Genomic DNA, 16,420 nt, shown 5'->3' on the forward strand with positions numbered 1-16,420 from the left:
TTCCAATGATCCAGAAATTATGGATCACTACAGAAATTCTTAAAGAGATGGGAATACCAGACCACCTTACCTGTTTCCCGAGAAACCTGTATGCAGGTCAGTAAGCATCAGTTAGACCCAAACATGGAACAATGTACTGGTTCACAATTAGGAAAGGAGTATGACAAGGGTGTATATTGTCACTCTGACTATTTAACTTCTGTACAGAGTATATCATGCAAAATGCCAGGCTGGATGACTCACAAGCTGAAATCAAGATTTCTGGGAGAAATGTCAACAACCTCAGATATTCAGATGATGCCACTGTAATGGCAGAAAGTGAAGAGGAACTAAAGAGCCTCTTGATGAGGGTGAAAGAAGAGAGTGAAAAAGCTGGCTTAAAACTCAGGATTAAAACAACTAACATCATGGAATCTAGTCGCATCACCTCATAGCAAATAGAAAGGGAAAAAGTTGAAGCGGTGGCAGATTTTCTTTTCTTGGGCTCCAAAATCACTGCAGATGGTGACTGCAACCATGAAATTAAAAACTTGCTCCTTGGAAGAAAAGCTATGACCAACATAGACAGCATATTAAAAAGAAGAGACATCACTTTACCAACAAAGGTCCATGTAGTCAAAGCTATGGTTTTTCCAGTGGTCATGTGCAGATGTGAGAGTTGCACCATAAATAAGGCTGAACACCAAAGAAATGATGTTTTTAAATCTAGAGAAGGCTCTTGAGAGTCCCTTGGACTGCAAAGAGATCAAACCAGTCAATCCTAAAGGAAATCAACACTGAATATTCGTTGGAAGGACTGATGCAAAAGCTGAAGCTCCAATACTTTGGCCACTCAATGCAAAGAGCCAACTCATTGGAAAAGACCCTAATGCTGGGAAAGATTGAGGGCAGGAGGATAATGGGGTGACAGAGGGTGGGATTGTTGGATGACATTGCCAACTCAACGGACATGAATTTGAGCAAACTCCAGGAGATAGTGAAGGATAGGGGAACCTGGAGTGCTGCAGCCCATAGGGTGCCAAGAGTTGGACACAACTTACCAACTGCACAACAACATTTACTATTACTATTGTATTGTTATCCATAGTTCCCTTTAAGTCTTTATATGTTTTGATGCTCCTGTGTGGGGTGCATGGAGGTGTGATAATCGCTGAGTCTTATCTGACTCTTTGCGACCCCATGAACTGTAGCTTGCTAGGCTCCTCTGTCTATGGGATTCTCCAGTCAAGAATACTGCAGTGGGTTGCCATTTCCTTCTCCAGGGGATCTTCCCTACCCAGTGATCAAACCTGGGTCTCCTGCATTGCAGGCAGATTCTTTACTATCTTAGCAACCAGGGAAGCCCTGGTGTTGGGTGCGTAAGTATTTTCAAATGGTATGTCCTCTTACGAGGTTGACCACTTTATCACTGTATAATATAATGACCTTTTTGTCTCTTATTATAGTCTTTGTCTTAAAGTCTTTTATCTAGGATAAGTATGCCTCTCTCAGCTTTCTTTTGGTTTCCATTGTATAGACTGTATTTTTATATCCCTTCACTTTTAGTCAGTGTATTTCCATAAAGTTGAAGTGAGTCTGTTGTAGGCAGCATATTTCTGGGTCTTGTTTTTTTTTTTTTTTTTTTTTAATTAGTTGGAGGCTAATTACTTCACAACATTTCAGTGGGTTTTGTCATACATTGATATGAATCAGCCATAGAGTTAAACGTATTCCCCATCCCGATCCCCCCTCCCACCTCCCTCTCCACCCGATTTCTCTGGGTCTTCCCAGTGCACCAGGCCCGAGCACTTGTCTCTTGCATCCCACCTGGGCTGGTGATCTGTTTCACCATAGATAATATACATGCTGTTCTTTCGAAACATCCCACCCTCACCTTCTCCCACAGAGTTCAAAAGTCTGTTCTGTACTTCTGTGTCTCTTTTTCTGTTTTGCATATAGGGTTATCATTACCATCTTTCTAAATTCCATATGTATGTGTTAGTATGCTGTAATGTGGGTCTTGTTTTTTTATCCATTCATCCACTGCATGTCTTTTGATTGGAGAATTTAGTCCATTTACATATAAAGTAATTATCAATAAGTATGGACTTACTGCCATTTGGTAATTGTTTTCTGGCTGTTTTTAAATTCTTTATTCTTCTTTTAGACTCTTTGATTTTTTAAAATAGTGGTATGCCTAGATTTTTTTGTTTGTCTTTTGTGTACTTACAATAGATTTTTGCTTTGCGGTTACCATGAGACTTACATAAACCCCATCTTGTGTTTATAACAGTCTGTTTTAATAACAGCTTAAGTTTGAATGCATTTTAAAGCTCTATATTTTAACTCTCCCCTACTCATTATTTTACTTTTTGATGTCAAAGTCTACATCTTTTTATCTTGTGTATACATTGACACATTATTATAATTATAGTTATTTTTACTACCTTTGTGTTTTAACCTTTACACTAGATTTATCAGTGATTAATCCACCACCATCACAGCATTAGATTATTTGAATTTAACTTATATTTACCTTTACCAGTGAGATTTATACTTCAAATATTTTCTTGTTACTTAGTGCCCTTTCATTTCAGCTTAAAGAATTCCCATTAACATTTCTTGTAATACTGGTATATTGGTGGTGATTTCATCTTTTGCTTGTGTGGATAACTATTTCTTATTAAAATTTGAAAAGCAACCTTGCTGGGTAGAGTATTCTTGGTTGTCAGTTTTTTCCATCAGCAGTTTAAAGGTATTTGGTCACTTCCTACACTTCAGTCTTGTGTAGGAGATGAACCTTGTCATTAAACCATGACCTAGCTCTTGTTTTTTTTTTGAATGTTTGTGATTGTCCAAGCAGCCTTATTTGTTCTTAGTGGCTTCTAGTATTTGAAGGTGTTCCAAGAGCTGTTAGTGTCCAAAGGAAAGGATATCAATCAGCCCCTGGGTTCAGGCTGATTGTAAGCTGGACCCTCTGGAAGCAGCTTTTAAAGTATACAAATAGACCTGTTTCAGGTGAATACCTCTTAATCCCCTACCCCTATTTTGTGCCCCCTTCCATTAGTTTTTCTCTCTGTGATTTTTTTCTCTTTTACTATTTTTATAATTTTTATTTATTTATTTATATTTTGGCCACACCATGCAACTTGCAGAATCTAGTTCCCTGACCAGAAATCGAACCTGTACACCCTAAAATAGAAGCATAGAGTAATAACCACTGGACCACCAGGGATCTCCCCTTCTCTTACCATTTTTTTTCATTTATTTTTATTAGTTGGAGGCTAATTACTTTAAAATATTGTAGTGGTTTTTGCCATACATTGACATGAATCAGCCATGGATTTACATATGTTCCCTATCCTGAACTCCTCTCCCACCTCGCTCCCCATCCCATCCCTCTGGGTCATCCCAGTGCACCAGCCCTGATCTCTTACCATTTTTGATGTGGACTTTTTCTTGTTCACCTGATGCGTAGTTATCACTCATCCTCTGGATTTCCTTCAGAGAAAATTTTTCTATATGTAGCTATAAAGATCAGTCCTGGGTGTTCATTGGAAGGGCTGTTGCTGAAGCTGAAACTCCAATACTGGGGCCACCTCATGCGAAGAGTTGACTCATTGGAAAAGACCCTGATGCTGGGAGGGATTGGGGGCAGGAGGAGAAGGGGACGACAGAGGATGAGATGGCTGGATGGCATCACCGACTCGATGGGCATGAGTTTGAGTAAATTCCAGGAGTTGGTGATGGACAGGGAGGCCTGGCATGCTGCGATTCATGGGGTTGCAAAGAGTTGGACATGACTGAGCGACTGAACTGCACTGATAGATTTGGTGTGTCCATGGGAGAAGGTGCAGTGTGTCACTGTCTTAAAATGGACAGCTTGTTTCTGTTTTTAATACAGGAAGTTAACTTGGTGTGACACAAACTGCAAGCTTTTCTGCGCAGTTCAGTTCTTATTCTTAGCTGGGATGCTTGCAGTCTCACCTACAAATGCTTTGTTTGGAGATCTGCGAGAGAATCGGGTGGAGCTTATGCATAGTATTTGAAAGTTCCTCTCTTTCTCTCAGCAACCCACTCCAGCATTCTTGCCTGGGAAATCCCATGGACAGAGGAGCCTGATGGTTTACAATTCATGGGGTTGCAAAGAGTCGTACACGACTTAGCTGCTACACCACTACCACCACCAGATTTCTCTCGCATTGTGACTCAGTCTACTTTTGAGCACCAATGTAATGTGTTTCAGGTTAGAAAAACTTTGGGTTTTCTCTCAGAATTTTAGCTGTCCTGTGCTGTGTCACCTATGGTCAGCCAAGGCTAACAGCTGTTTGAAAAATGGGAAATCACCCTGTACCATTCTTGCCTTTAAGGATTGACTGCCATTCATAATCTGCCTGCTTTTGTTTACTCTGCAGTGCCTTCCAGTAATTATTTTTCATATTTTTTCCAGAGTTTATAGTTACTTGGGTAACGGTCAGTCTGTTAGGAGTATATTGTTGTTGTTCAGTCGCTTAGTCATGTACAACTCTTTGCGACCCCATGGACTACAGCATGCCAGGCTTCCCTGTCCTTTACTATCGTTCAGAGTTTGCTCAAACTTATGTCCATTGAGTCAGTAATGCCATCCAACAGTCTCATCCTCTGTCGCCCTCTTGTCCTCCTGCCCTCAATCTTTCCCAGTATCAGGGTCTTTTCCAGTGAGTTGGCTCTTCGCATCAGGTGGCCAAAGTATTGTTTTTTTTATCTCTGTAGCTTTTTTGAATATGATCAATTTCTAATTCATATATTGTTTTGTTGCCTATATCCATTTGAGCTTTTCAATTTATGAATTGTAATTTTCTTTCATAGTTACAGATGCTTAATTATATTTAATGTTACAGTATTTTGTTATAATTTTCTTCTGTTGCTTGACTGGGCTGGGTGATTTTGTGTTTTCAACTCCTGAAAAGTTTTTATTTTCATTTTATGTTTTTTGACAGTAACTTGTATGAGTAGTGAGTTCTTTTTTATTTTTCTTGTTCATGTTTATTTTTGTTGTGTTTTCCTGGACCATTGATCTCATGTTAGATGTTTCCTCTTCTGTTTCTGCAGTGAAATGCAGTCAGTTTAATTCATGGTATTATTTTTGGTCTGTCTACTCTGGATTATTTCTTAATTTATAATTTTCATGGGTCCCTTACTTTTAGCCACTTCTCTTCACCACCAAACCTATGAGAGCCATCTCACTCTCTGAGACTGCCTTTACCCCAGTAATAGTGCCTTTTCTGTGATTCAGTACAGTTTCTAAGCTCTTGTGTTTAAAATATCCAAAAGGCAGTCCTTTGATCCACTAAGTTTCAGACTTTTCTCTTAGTATTTCCTTATTCATAGTACGACCTCTCCCTCTGGAAAGAAGACCGTAGATTACTTTATATGATGTTTACCATTAATATTTGTTTCATCATCATTAAGACCATACTGCACTTTTCATTCTTTCTGCTGCCTTGGATTCTTTGCTTAGATGTCTTTGGAACACTCTGCTGACATCTGGTGTTTATTTTCCCACTAACAAGAAAGTCGAAATTTGTAGTATCTGTTTCCAAGTTACATTGTAGGCATAGGTGATGGGTGATTTTGTTTTCTTTCCTTATTGGTGGTTTTCTGGAAGCTGTGTGGAAGGAATTGCATTTAGAAGAATATAATTGTTGACAGCCTTTTACTATTAAAATAATCAATGTTATCAACCAACACTTCAGACTGTTTTAGGTGTTTGAATTTCCTTTTCTTTATAATAAGTGGGATTTCTTTATAATACTAGGGATGAATGTTAAGAATAGAGGAAAAGAATTGCCACCACTTTTCAGATAAATATTCATTCTCACTACTCACTTGACCCTTACTAGACCTTTACTAGACCCTGACTAGACCCTTACTTCATCCGACGAGACTATTTGAAAACCTTCTTTGAAAATAATCAAGGAATAGAAGAGGCCAAATTATGAAACTAAAATTTTTATCAGTTATAGTGTCCTGCTTTACAAACATTTTTATTCAGAGCATCCCAACAAGAGCCAAAAATACCCCATTTCTAAATACTATACAGTTAACCAAATATGTTAGATACAGGAAGCCCTACTGTGAGTTAATGAGTGTCTTTGTTAACCTAGAGGAGGCTTCACTGAAGCTGTATTTCATGTTATTCCTTTTTTTGATGCCCTAGTTCTTACACTTGGGAAGTATACACCATCATAAAATTTTATGTTCATGAACACTAGGCCTTTCTTTTGAATAGTGAAGGGAAGGACTATTTGAAAGGAAAAATTGAGGGGCTTCCTTGATGGATCCAGTAGCTAAGATACATTGGTATCTTAAATAAAATCAGAATTACCTTATTAGTGAAAAAAGAGAGAAAGTCTTTTATATAGGTATTGTGTAGGTAGGTAGTCTCTGCATCTTCTGACCAATGCCAAGAATTGGTAGGCCTGAGTTAGGGTACCTATGGATCTGCTGTATTATTCCTCATAGTTCTCTATATGCTTTAAAATAGCTCATAATAAGTTTTAAAAATAATAGATGAATTAATTAATGAATGATAGTTCTATGTCTAGAGTCTTTGGACATAAGCAGATAGAGGTGAAGTGAGACTAAGTTCATTCTCAGATTTTATTTCCTAGATGAAATGATCCAGAGTCTTCAGCCTCACTTCAGGTTCTCCCCAGTCATGCAAACAAAGAATCAGCCAAAGGTAATCTGGGCATGGTGTGATTTGGCATCTCTCCCAATCATCCTACTCGTGTATGTGAGATTTCTCTGACCTGGGTGTTCACTTCATGTCTGTCCTTTTGTTTACTGTTTGTCTCTTACACTGTCTTAGCTGTGACTGTGTGCATACTTCCATGTGGGCTTATAAGTGTGCATGTGTGCATGGGGTTTCCCTTATGGCACAGATGGTGGAGAATCTGCCTGCAATGCAGGAGACCTAGCTTTGGTCCCTGTGTCAGGAAGATCCCTTGGAGAAAGAAACAGCAACCCAATTCAGTATTCTTGCCTGGAGAATCCCATGGACAGAGGAGCCTGGCAGGCTACAGTCCACGGGGTTGCAAAGAGTTGGACAGGACTGAGCAACTATGCACATATGTTTATACATGTGGTTTGTGTTTGTTCATGGACCCAAGAATGATTTTTTCCTAACTTAAATTATGCATTCATTTTTATCCTGGTTTGATCAGTTTTGAGTTTTACTTAAACTTTTGGGAGATCTTGTTGTCTCACCAAAAAACCACAGGACTAAAATCTTGATGACTTGAGTTATAGTCCTACCTCTGCCCTTACTGACTGTATAAACTTGGCCAGTTTACCCTCCCAGTATAATTGTTAAGAGGTCAGAAGGTTGGAAGGGATGAATTAAAAGAGTCCTGTGAATGCTGATTCTAAACCTCACCATATGGCATTTCTGAACCGGAAATGACAGCTGTGACAGTGTCCTGAGGTGAGAGGAATAATCTCCAACCCCTTCGTCCTCTCCACCTCCTTTACTACCCCATCTTTTTCTCCTGACTCCGTTTTCATTGATCCCCTTTTCTCCTTGCCCCATGCCCCTGTCTTCTACCTGATTTTCTTCATCCAGTCTATTTCTAACAGAAGAAGAAGCTCCTGTGATTGGCCAAGTGAATCGCAGGATTTGGCTCATCACTGGACTGTCAAATGAAACAGCCGAGTTTCTCCAGGTATGAGGTATCTGAGTCAACCTGAGTGTGGAATCTGTGTCCTGTCCTGTCCCCCTTTCTAATCAGACACTTGAGCCATAGTTACCTCTGCCCTGAAGCTTTCCATTCTCCAGCTTGAGGACATGGGTCTTGAAATGTTGTGAGCCCCACGTCTATGCCTTTTCCCACAGAAACTTACCCAGCCTGACTGTTGGTTGTTTTTTTATCTGGGCACAAATGGTGGAGGGTTTAAGAGCATGGACCTCAGGAATCAAAAAGCCTTGGTAAGAATTCAAGCTTTGTGACTTTCTGTCTGTGTCACCTTAGGTAAATTCCGTATTTTGTCTGATCCTTAGTTTCCTGGTCCAGATGCAGGTGCTAGGTAAACTGCTTTTCAGTCTTCATATAGGAGCAGTCTTGGGAATTCAGTTTTTGAGCTGGCCTGGAGGTTTCCCACCTAGCTAACCATGTTTTTTTTCTTTTTTCTTTTTTTTTTTTTTAACTGCCAGGTTGCTGATTATGGCATTGGAGGATACTATGAACCTCATGTGGATTATTTTTTGGTAAGAGCAAAACATCATTCCTTTGGACTGTGTTTCAAGTGGCAGGAAAAGGTAGCAACTCACATGAAAGGTTTGGCCTCTACCTCAGGGTCCTCTAAATTCTCAAGGATAAATCTTTGGGGACTGTCTTAAAATTAGACTCAGAAGAGAAAACAGATTTTATTGTCTTCTAGTGTGGTGCTGCCTCCACTACACACCTGGACTTGAGATGAATTCTTGGGGTAGAAAGTAATGGAAAGAGAACTACACAGAGTCTTTTCCTCCCACCTGTGTCCCCTCTCTTGTGCTAGAAGGTTCCTCAGTATCTTCAGGCAGACCTCATTCCTCTGTTGATAGGAGGAGCACTTGAGTCTATTGCTCTGAGTTCCAGTACTTCAGCCTCACATAAGCCCCTAGTGTGGCTGAACCAGACACTGAGAGAAGATTGGTATTTGTGCTCTGGGAACAACAAGCTGAATCAACAAACAAAACACCAAATGTTTCTTCAGCACTTTTGATATCCTGGTTACTCTCCTAGGATCTAGGGATAGGAAGGCAAAAAAAAAAAAAAAATCCCATTTTCAAAAAGAGGCATGTTTTTTTGTGAGTCATACGTGTGAATAGTTACTTTCTAAGTTACTGAGTAAGTGCTATAAAGAAGGTATGTGCAGTGTCCTGAGACCCAGTGAACAGGCATGCAGCCTAAATGTTCAGAAAAGACTTCCTGGGAGAGCTTAGGTGTAAGCTAAGATTGTTCCTTTAAAACTGTCCCTTCATAAGGTGTCCCTAGAATCAAAGCCCTTCCTTACTGCTGCCAGAATATAGTCTGAAAATAGCTGTCTCTACAGTCAAGATTGACCCACTGGTTACAGGAATCTGTGAAACCATATTCTTGATGTTGTGGGAAGAGCTTTTACTGAGGAAATGATATAGATCTTGAAAGCAAAATCCAATCTGTTCCTATAGATGGATAAGACCTCTTTGTGATTCCACTTTGAAATGTTCCCGACTTATCCAGCTCTAGGATCAAATGTTTTCTAGAGTGGCATGCATTCCTTCTTACTCATCTTTTCTGACCCACTTCCTTTGTTGAGTTTTCTGTCTTCACCATGCAAAAGTAAGTGGATTGGTAGTTTGTTCTTTGAATGTAACACTTAGTTCCTATATCTGCTCTTTCTGCCTGGATTCCAGTCTCACCTGCCTATATGTTCATATCCATCCTTGAGGAGCAGGGTAACCTCCATTTGGCTATGATGAGTTTCTCATTCTCATAATGGTTGGGAAAGCAACTATTGTTTGTGCTTCTTAACTAGTTAAGCTTAAGACCTGTATATTCACTTTTACATAACTTTCACAGGACTTTGACAGTAACCCTTTGGGGTTTATTGTGACGGGGAATCGCGTGGCCACATTCACGAACTATGTAAGTATGGTCAGTACGGACTTGCCCCCTAGACACACTAAGCGTGAGCTGGACGCATCACCACTGAACAAAACATTGAGGACTTCGATCCAGGAATTTGTATTTTTTTAAACACTGTAGTAGATTCTAATGACCAACCTGGTAAGGGAACCACTGTCACTTAGTGATTAAAAGTAGAAGGGGAAAGAGGGAGAGGGAAGAGTTGCAGAATCCCCTGGGGCAGTCATTCGGTTACTCCTTAACGTTGTCAGTCTCTTCATTGAGGGGTGAAGATCCAGAACCATTTGTTTTGCCAGTCAGGTGTGATTTCCTCCTCCTGACGAGGGCTCATTTTTTCATCTTCTTTAAGTAATTGTTTAATTTTTTAAGCTAATTTTAAAATAAGCAGTGAGGAAAAAAAAAAAAAAACCCTCAGGATTCCTAGAGGCATATAACAGACATTTCTCTACTATCTTTCCTTCTCTACCCAAATTATGTCAAATAATACTCTGGTATTATCACACTGCTTTTAAAATTTCCAAAAATTTTTCCCAAGTTATAGCAGATTTAGATCTCACTTTTGTGAGGGACATCCCAGAGACTTTTGCTCATCACTGATGACTACTGAAGGAAATCTACCCTGAATATTCATCAAAAGGACTGATGCTAAAGCTGAAGCTCCGATACTTTAGCCACCTGACGTGAAGAACCAAGTCATTGGAAAAGACTCTGATTCTGGGAAAGACTGAGGGCAAGAGGAAAGACGGGTGGTAGAGAAGGGGAAGTTAGATAGCATCACTGACTCAATGGACATGAATATGAGCAAGCTCTGGGAGACAGGGAAGGAGAGGGGAACCTGGTGTGCTGCAGTCCACAGGGCTGCCATGAGTCGGACATGTCTTAGCGACTGAACAACAGAAACAATGATGGCTTCAAAGGGGAACGGTTTCTCTCTCATTCTTATTCATCCCTTTTGGAAGGAAATGATTGTCAATATTGAAATTTTGTCATACCCAATTTGAAGTTGGTACAACATGAAGATCCTTCCTGTTCTTTTAATCATCATTATTAATAAGAAAAAAAGCTTAGTTTGGACAAAGAATGTTCTTTCAGGAATTTTTTGAATATGACTTGCTTTATTTGTTTCAATGAGTGATTATAACTTAGAAAACGGATATGGGTGGTCTACTTTAGTCCCAGCAGGCAGTCACAATGTGTAAATTTCCTGTTTTCGCCAAGATAAAATAAGAAAATCATTAATTACAAAATTAGTATAAGGCATTTTAGGCCTAATATTCTAGGTACAGATTATTTGGAACAGTTACCCCACATCTTTTCTCCAGCATGAACATTGGAGCAATGCTTTTATGGTATGTTAAGAAACACTGGTCAAGGATTTAGAAGAGAAGGTTGGAAAGAAATGTAGTTTGAGTTTTCTTGTGAATTAACTATATTCTTAGCTCTCCCAATCTTTGCTACTGCCACAGATATTTGGGAGTTATTCTGTTTGCTTCTCTCATAGTTAAATAGACAAGAGATGGCAGGTATGGTATTTAAAGTTGATACTAATTATAGTTCCTGGAGAAGAAAATGGCAACCCACTCCAGTATTCTTGCCTGGAGAATTCCATGGACAGAGGAACCTGGCGGGCTACAGTCCATGGGGTCACAAAGAGTCGGCCACGACTGAGCGCATCAGCACTAACTATAGTTCACTTTCTTTGCCTTATGTATATGCTGCTTACCACATTCTTGTAACAGTCACAGTATTTATTATTTACTTTCATATAGATGATTCAGTGGAAAGGGCAGGGCCTTTAGTACCTCCAAAACAAAGTTCTGATGCTGAATCTGCTAGAAACTAGCTGCGTATATTTGGCAAGTTGTTGCCTTTAGGTTTTTTGTCCCCATTGATTTATTGGTCAGTTAAAGGTATTGAAATAACCTGTCCCAATTTCTAATCCAGTTTTGTTAGTCTCTGCAACAGTCCATTAGAAAATATTTATTGGCAAAAAAGAAAGAAAATATGTATTAGCACCTGCGGGCTCCCCCGGTGGCTCAGCAATAAAGAATCTGCCTGCAATGCAGGAGCCACAGGAGATGTGGGTTCGATCTCTGGGTCAGGAAGATCCCCTGGAGGAGGGCATGGCAACCCACTTCAGTATTCTTGCCTGGAGAATCCTATGGACAGAGGAGTCTGTTGGGCTCACGGTCCATAGGGTCACAAAGAGTCGGAAACGACTGAAGCGACTTAGCACACACACATTGGCACCTACAGTGTACTAGGCATTGATCATTATCAGGTGCTGAGAATGTTGCAGTGAATAGAATCACCAAAGTGTCCATGCTTGTGAAGATTAAATTCAAGTGGTGTGATTTAACAATAAATAAGAAAAATGTAAAACCTATTAATAAGATGAATGCACATTTTAGAAGTCTTATAAAGGAATTAATTTTAGTGGTATTAAGGAAAATAATCTATGTTGGAAGATTTTGTTGATTAGGGAAAAACTCTTTTAAGGAAATTACATTGGGGTAATAATGAGCCAGTTGTGTGAGTGATCTGAAAGATGAGTGTAACAAGCGCAAAGGCTCTGAGACAGAGAAAAACTTAGCACAAAGAAATATTTTGAAAGGAGCTCTTTCAATTTCAGCCACCATTTCCTGACATTTTCAGACAATCCTGATCTCCCAGCCCTTAGATATGGCAGTTGTTCAGTTTTTCAGAGACTTACATAGTAACAAAGCATTGGGAGCATGCTTATTTGGACCTTGAGTCATTGTCATGTTGTTGGACAGGAAATATGAAGGTACTCTTCATTCCTGTGTCAGGCTTGTACCTCTGCTGTAATGGGTGGCACACCAGTTAATCTGACCCAAACTCTCATCCTGAGATGTCTGAGCCTTCTTTACCGTTATGTTTTGAGGGCGTGAATGATACACTTGTCCTTTTACTATTAAAATTTGACAAGTCCAAGAAACCCTCCAGTGGATCACCTGAGCACCATGTTTTTACTTATTTCCATTATGTAACAGCAATACTTATCTTCTTTAAAAAAAAAATGTTTTGGCTACACCACACCCCATGTGGACTCTTAGTGCCCCAACCAGGGATAGAATCCATACCCCGCTGAAGAAGTGCAGAGTGTTAACCACTGGGCTGCCAGGGAAGTCCCAGCACTACTTCCTCTTGATGATCAGGGTCAATGACCCTGTCAGAAAAGTGACTCCTTTCATTTCTTCCTGGTCTCTTGGCATGAAGTGCTTGAAGGGACAGTGCCGTAGCCATAGCTTAAATTTCAGTAGGATTCTCTGTATCCCCTGGTAGAACCTTTCTATTCTGGTAATCGGGTCCTGTAGAGTAGTGCTGTCCAATAGCACATTCTACAGTAATGGAAATGTATAGTGTTTGTGCTATTTATTATGGTAGCCACTTTTTCATGTGGCTGTTGAGCACTTGAAATATGACTAGTACAACTAAGGAACTTAATTTTTAATTTAATTACATTTTAAAAATTCGAATAGATACATATGGCTAATTGCTACCTTATTTGGTAGTGGTAGCTCTAGATCAATAGAGCCTAAAAACTGTAGAGATAGGAAACAGAAATTCTCCAGGTGAATCACTCTGAGTGGCATGAAGTGGAGTCATTCCAATTTTCATTCCAGGGTTCCCAAACCCACGTATTCTGCATATTATAGTTATTGATTTGGGGGTATAGAATGTATCCTGAAAGATGACCTTGTCTTTGCAGAATATAATTAGAATGTTCAAGCTAACACCTTACTGGCATCTTGAAGAGATCTCTACTGTGTCAGGCTACCATTTTTTTGGGTGGTAGAATGTGATAGGACCGGTTGGCCATTTGATCATAACTATTAAAGATTGTGAAAATTCAGGATCCTACCACATTTGTGAAGTCTTTAAATATCCAGTAGTTGGTCCAGAGCAGCATATCCCATAATCTGCCTCTGCCTGTTCACAGCTAAAACAGAAAGTTGGCCAATTTTAAGTGGGTACTGTAGCAGGAAAGTTAGAAATGGAGTATTTGTGGTAGAAATTGAGTGTTTAAACTTGAAATATGAAGTGATTATGCAACAAAGCTGCCCATTGGGTTCTTGTCTGTCATATCTACCATGTCATAAGATGGGGCAGGCCCAGCAACAGGAACTTTATGGTAGACTTTTCCATTCATGTGAACAAGGGAGTTGGGATTTTTATAGGAATTGTACTGAACCAGTAGATTATTTGGGTAGTATTGCCATGTTAGCAGTATAGTCTTCCAGTCATGAATGAGTTATCTCAAAATGTGGGTGCAAACTTAAAATATATTGCTATTAGAAATGGTGCTGAAATGCAGTGTTTTGGAAATCACCCAAATGATCACATCTGTGAGTGCTTCACATTGTGTGAAAAGAGATGTGATGCATGGTAAAAATAAACACAGACCTGTGCCAATTTTACAGGTGATAGGCCTCATCCCCACCCCCCACCAACATCCTTAGAATCCAGACCCAGTAATTAGATCCTGCTGGAATATGTTGACACGGTCCTGTAGCTTCTTCAGTATACAGTGTGTTTTTCCCTTATTAGGCCCACTACTTCTTTAGTTAGGCTATGCTGTGACTTGATTTCAGTTGTTGGTGTAGTGACCAGAAGGAGAGATGAACGTAGGTCCTGAGGGAAATGCACCTGGTTTTACATGGCTCTGCCATGTTTGTAAATGGGGTAGATCTGTCCTCTTAAAAATTTTTATTGAGATGTAATTTATGTACCATAAATTTCACCCTTTTAAGTATATAATTCAATGATTTTTAGTGTATTGCACAACATGGTGATGCAACAATCGTTAATATAATTCCAGGATGTTTCCATCACCCCCAAAACAAGCCCTGTGTCCTTTTAACAGTAATTCACATTCTCCCCTTCTTTTTCCCTTCTCAGTCCCTGGCAAGCATTAATCTAGTTTCTGCCTGTGTGGATTTATTTATTCTGAACATTTCATACAAACAAAATCATATAACATGCAGGCTTTTGTGTCTGTTTTCTTTCACTTAGAGTTTTCAAGGTTCATCCATGTTGTAGCATGTATTTCAATATTTTTTTTAGAGCTAAATAATATGCCATTGTATGAATATGCCACATTTTGTTTATCCATCAGTTGATGAGCATTTGAGTTGTTTCCACTTTTTGACTATTGTGAATTATGCTACTAAGAAGATGTATGTACAAATTTTTGTGTGAACAGATATTTTAAATTCTCTTGGTTATCCTTGAAGTAGAATTACTGGGTCATATGGTAACTCTGTGTTTAACTTTTATAGGAACTGTTACACTGCTTCCTACAGGGACAGCACCGTTTTACTTTCCCACCATCAGTGTATGACCATTACCATTTCTTCACAACCCTGTCAACGCTTATTATATTTTCTGCTTTTTATTATTTATAGCCATCCTATGGTGAGTGATATATCTTCTTTTGGCTTATATTTGCATTTGCATAATGCCTAATGATGTTGATCATCTTTTAATGTTTTTATTGGCCCGTTCTTTATCTTCATTGGAGATAATATTTAAATCCATTGTCCATTTTAAAATTAGGTTGTCTTTTTATTGAGTTTCATGTATTCTTTTTTATACCCAGGACACTAGAACTTTATCAGATATATAACTTGAAAATATTTCTCCCATTCTGTGACTTTCCTTGATGGTGTCCTTTGATGCACAAAAGCTTTTAAATTTAACGACGTCCAGTTAATCTGTCCTTTTCCTTTTGGTTACTTATACTTTATATGTCACACCTAAGAAACCATTGCTTGATCCAAGGTCATAAAAATTATACCTGTATTTTCTCTTAAGAGTTTTATAATTTTAGCTGTTGTATTTAAGTTTGATACATTATGAGTCAACTTTTTTTTTGGCTGTGCCATGCAGCTTGTGGGATCTCAATTCCCCTACCAGGGCTTGAACCTAGGCCACAGCAGTGAAAGCCTGGAATCTTAACCACTGGGGAACTTTCTGAGTTAATTTTTGCATGTGGTGTGAGCTATGGGTCCAACTTCATTCTCATGCACTTAGATATCCATTTGTCCCAGCACTATTTGTTGAAAAGATTGTTCTTTCCTTACTGTAAATTTTGAAATCAGTGAATGTGTACTTCAACTTTATTTTTCCTTTCCAAGATTTTTGGCTATTCTGGGTCCCTTGCATTTCCACAGGAACTTTAGGATAGGTTTTTTTCATTTCTATGAACAAGGGAGTTGGAATTTTGATAGGGATTTCACTGAGCCTATAAATTGTTGGCATAGTACTGCCATTTAGCAATATAGTCTTCCAGTTCAAGAACATGGGGGTGTTTTTCTAGTTATTTAGGCCTTTTTTACTTTCCCGCAGTAGTGCTTTGTAGTTATCAGTATGCAAGTCTTCCACGTCTTTTTTCATGTGTGTGCCTTCTAGTTCAGATTTTTAAAAATTGTAGTATACTTGATTTATAGTGTTTTACACTATATATTATTTTTCATGTATACCAAAGTAATCCAGTTATTTATATATGTAGTATATTTTTTCAAACTTTCCCATTATAGATTATTGCAAGATATTTATACATAGTTGTGTGTATCTGTTAATACCAAACTCCTAATTGATTCCTGCCTGCACTGATTTACCTTCTGATAGCCATAAGTTTACCCTCTGATAACTATATGTTTTTTTTTCCTACATCTTATAGGGAAACCTTAATTTGTATACTATACCCCTGTATCTTTTAGTCACCTGAGATATTGCACCACCAGTGTGTTCTTTTCCACTAATAT

General features: G+C 38.9%; 1 protein-coding gene across 1 annotated transcript in view; it reads left to right on the top strand.

Moving 5' to 3' along the window:
* Positions 1–16,420, top strand: part of LOC122699782 (prolyl 4-hydroxylase subunit alpha-2-like) — a 117,204-nt gene that overhangs the window by 44,209 nt on the left and 56,575 nt on the right. The window contains exons 3-5 of the mRNA XM_043912163.1: positions 6,633–7,948; positions 8,174–8,227; positions 9,564–9,629. Of these exons, the coding sequence (XP_043768098.1) occupies positions 7,922–7,948; positions 8,174–8,227; positions 9,564–9,629 (147 nt within the window). The 5' untranslated portion in view covers positions 6,633–7,921. The remainder of the gene's footprint in view (positions 1–6,632; positions 7,949–8,173; positions 8,228–9,563; positions 9,630–16,420) is intronic.

The sequence above is a fragment of the Cervus elaphus genome, chromosome 9 (genome assembly GCF_910594005.1).
Source record: "Cervus elaphus chromosome 9, mCerEla1.1, whole genome shotgun sequence".
Lineage (NCBI taxonomy): Eukaryota > Metazoa > Chordata > Mammalia > Artiodactyla > Cervidae > Cervus > Cervus elaphus.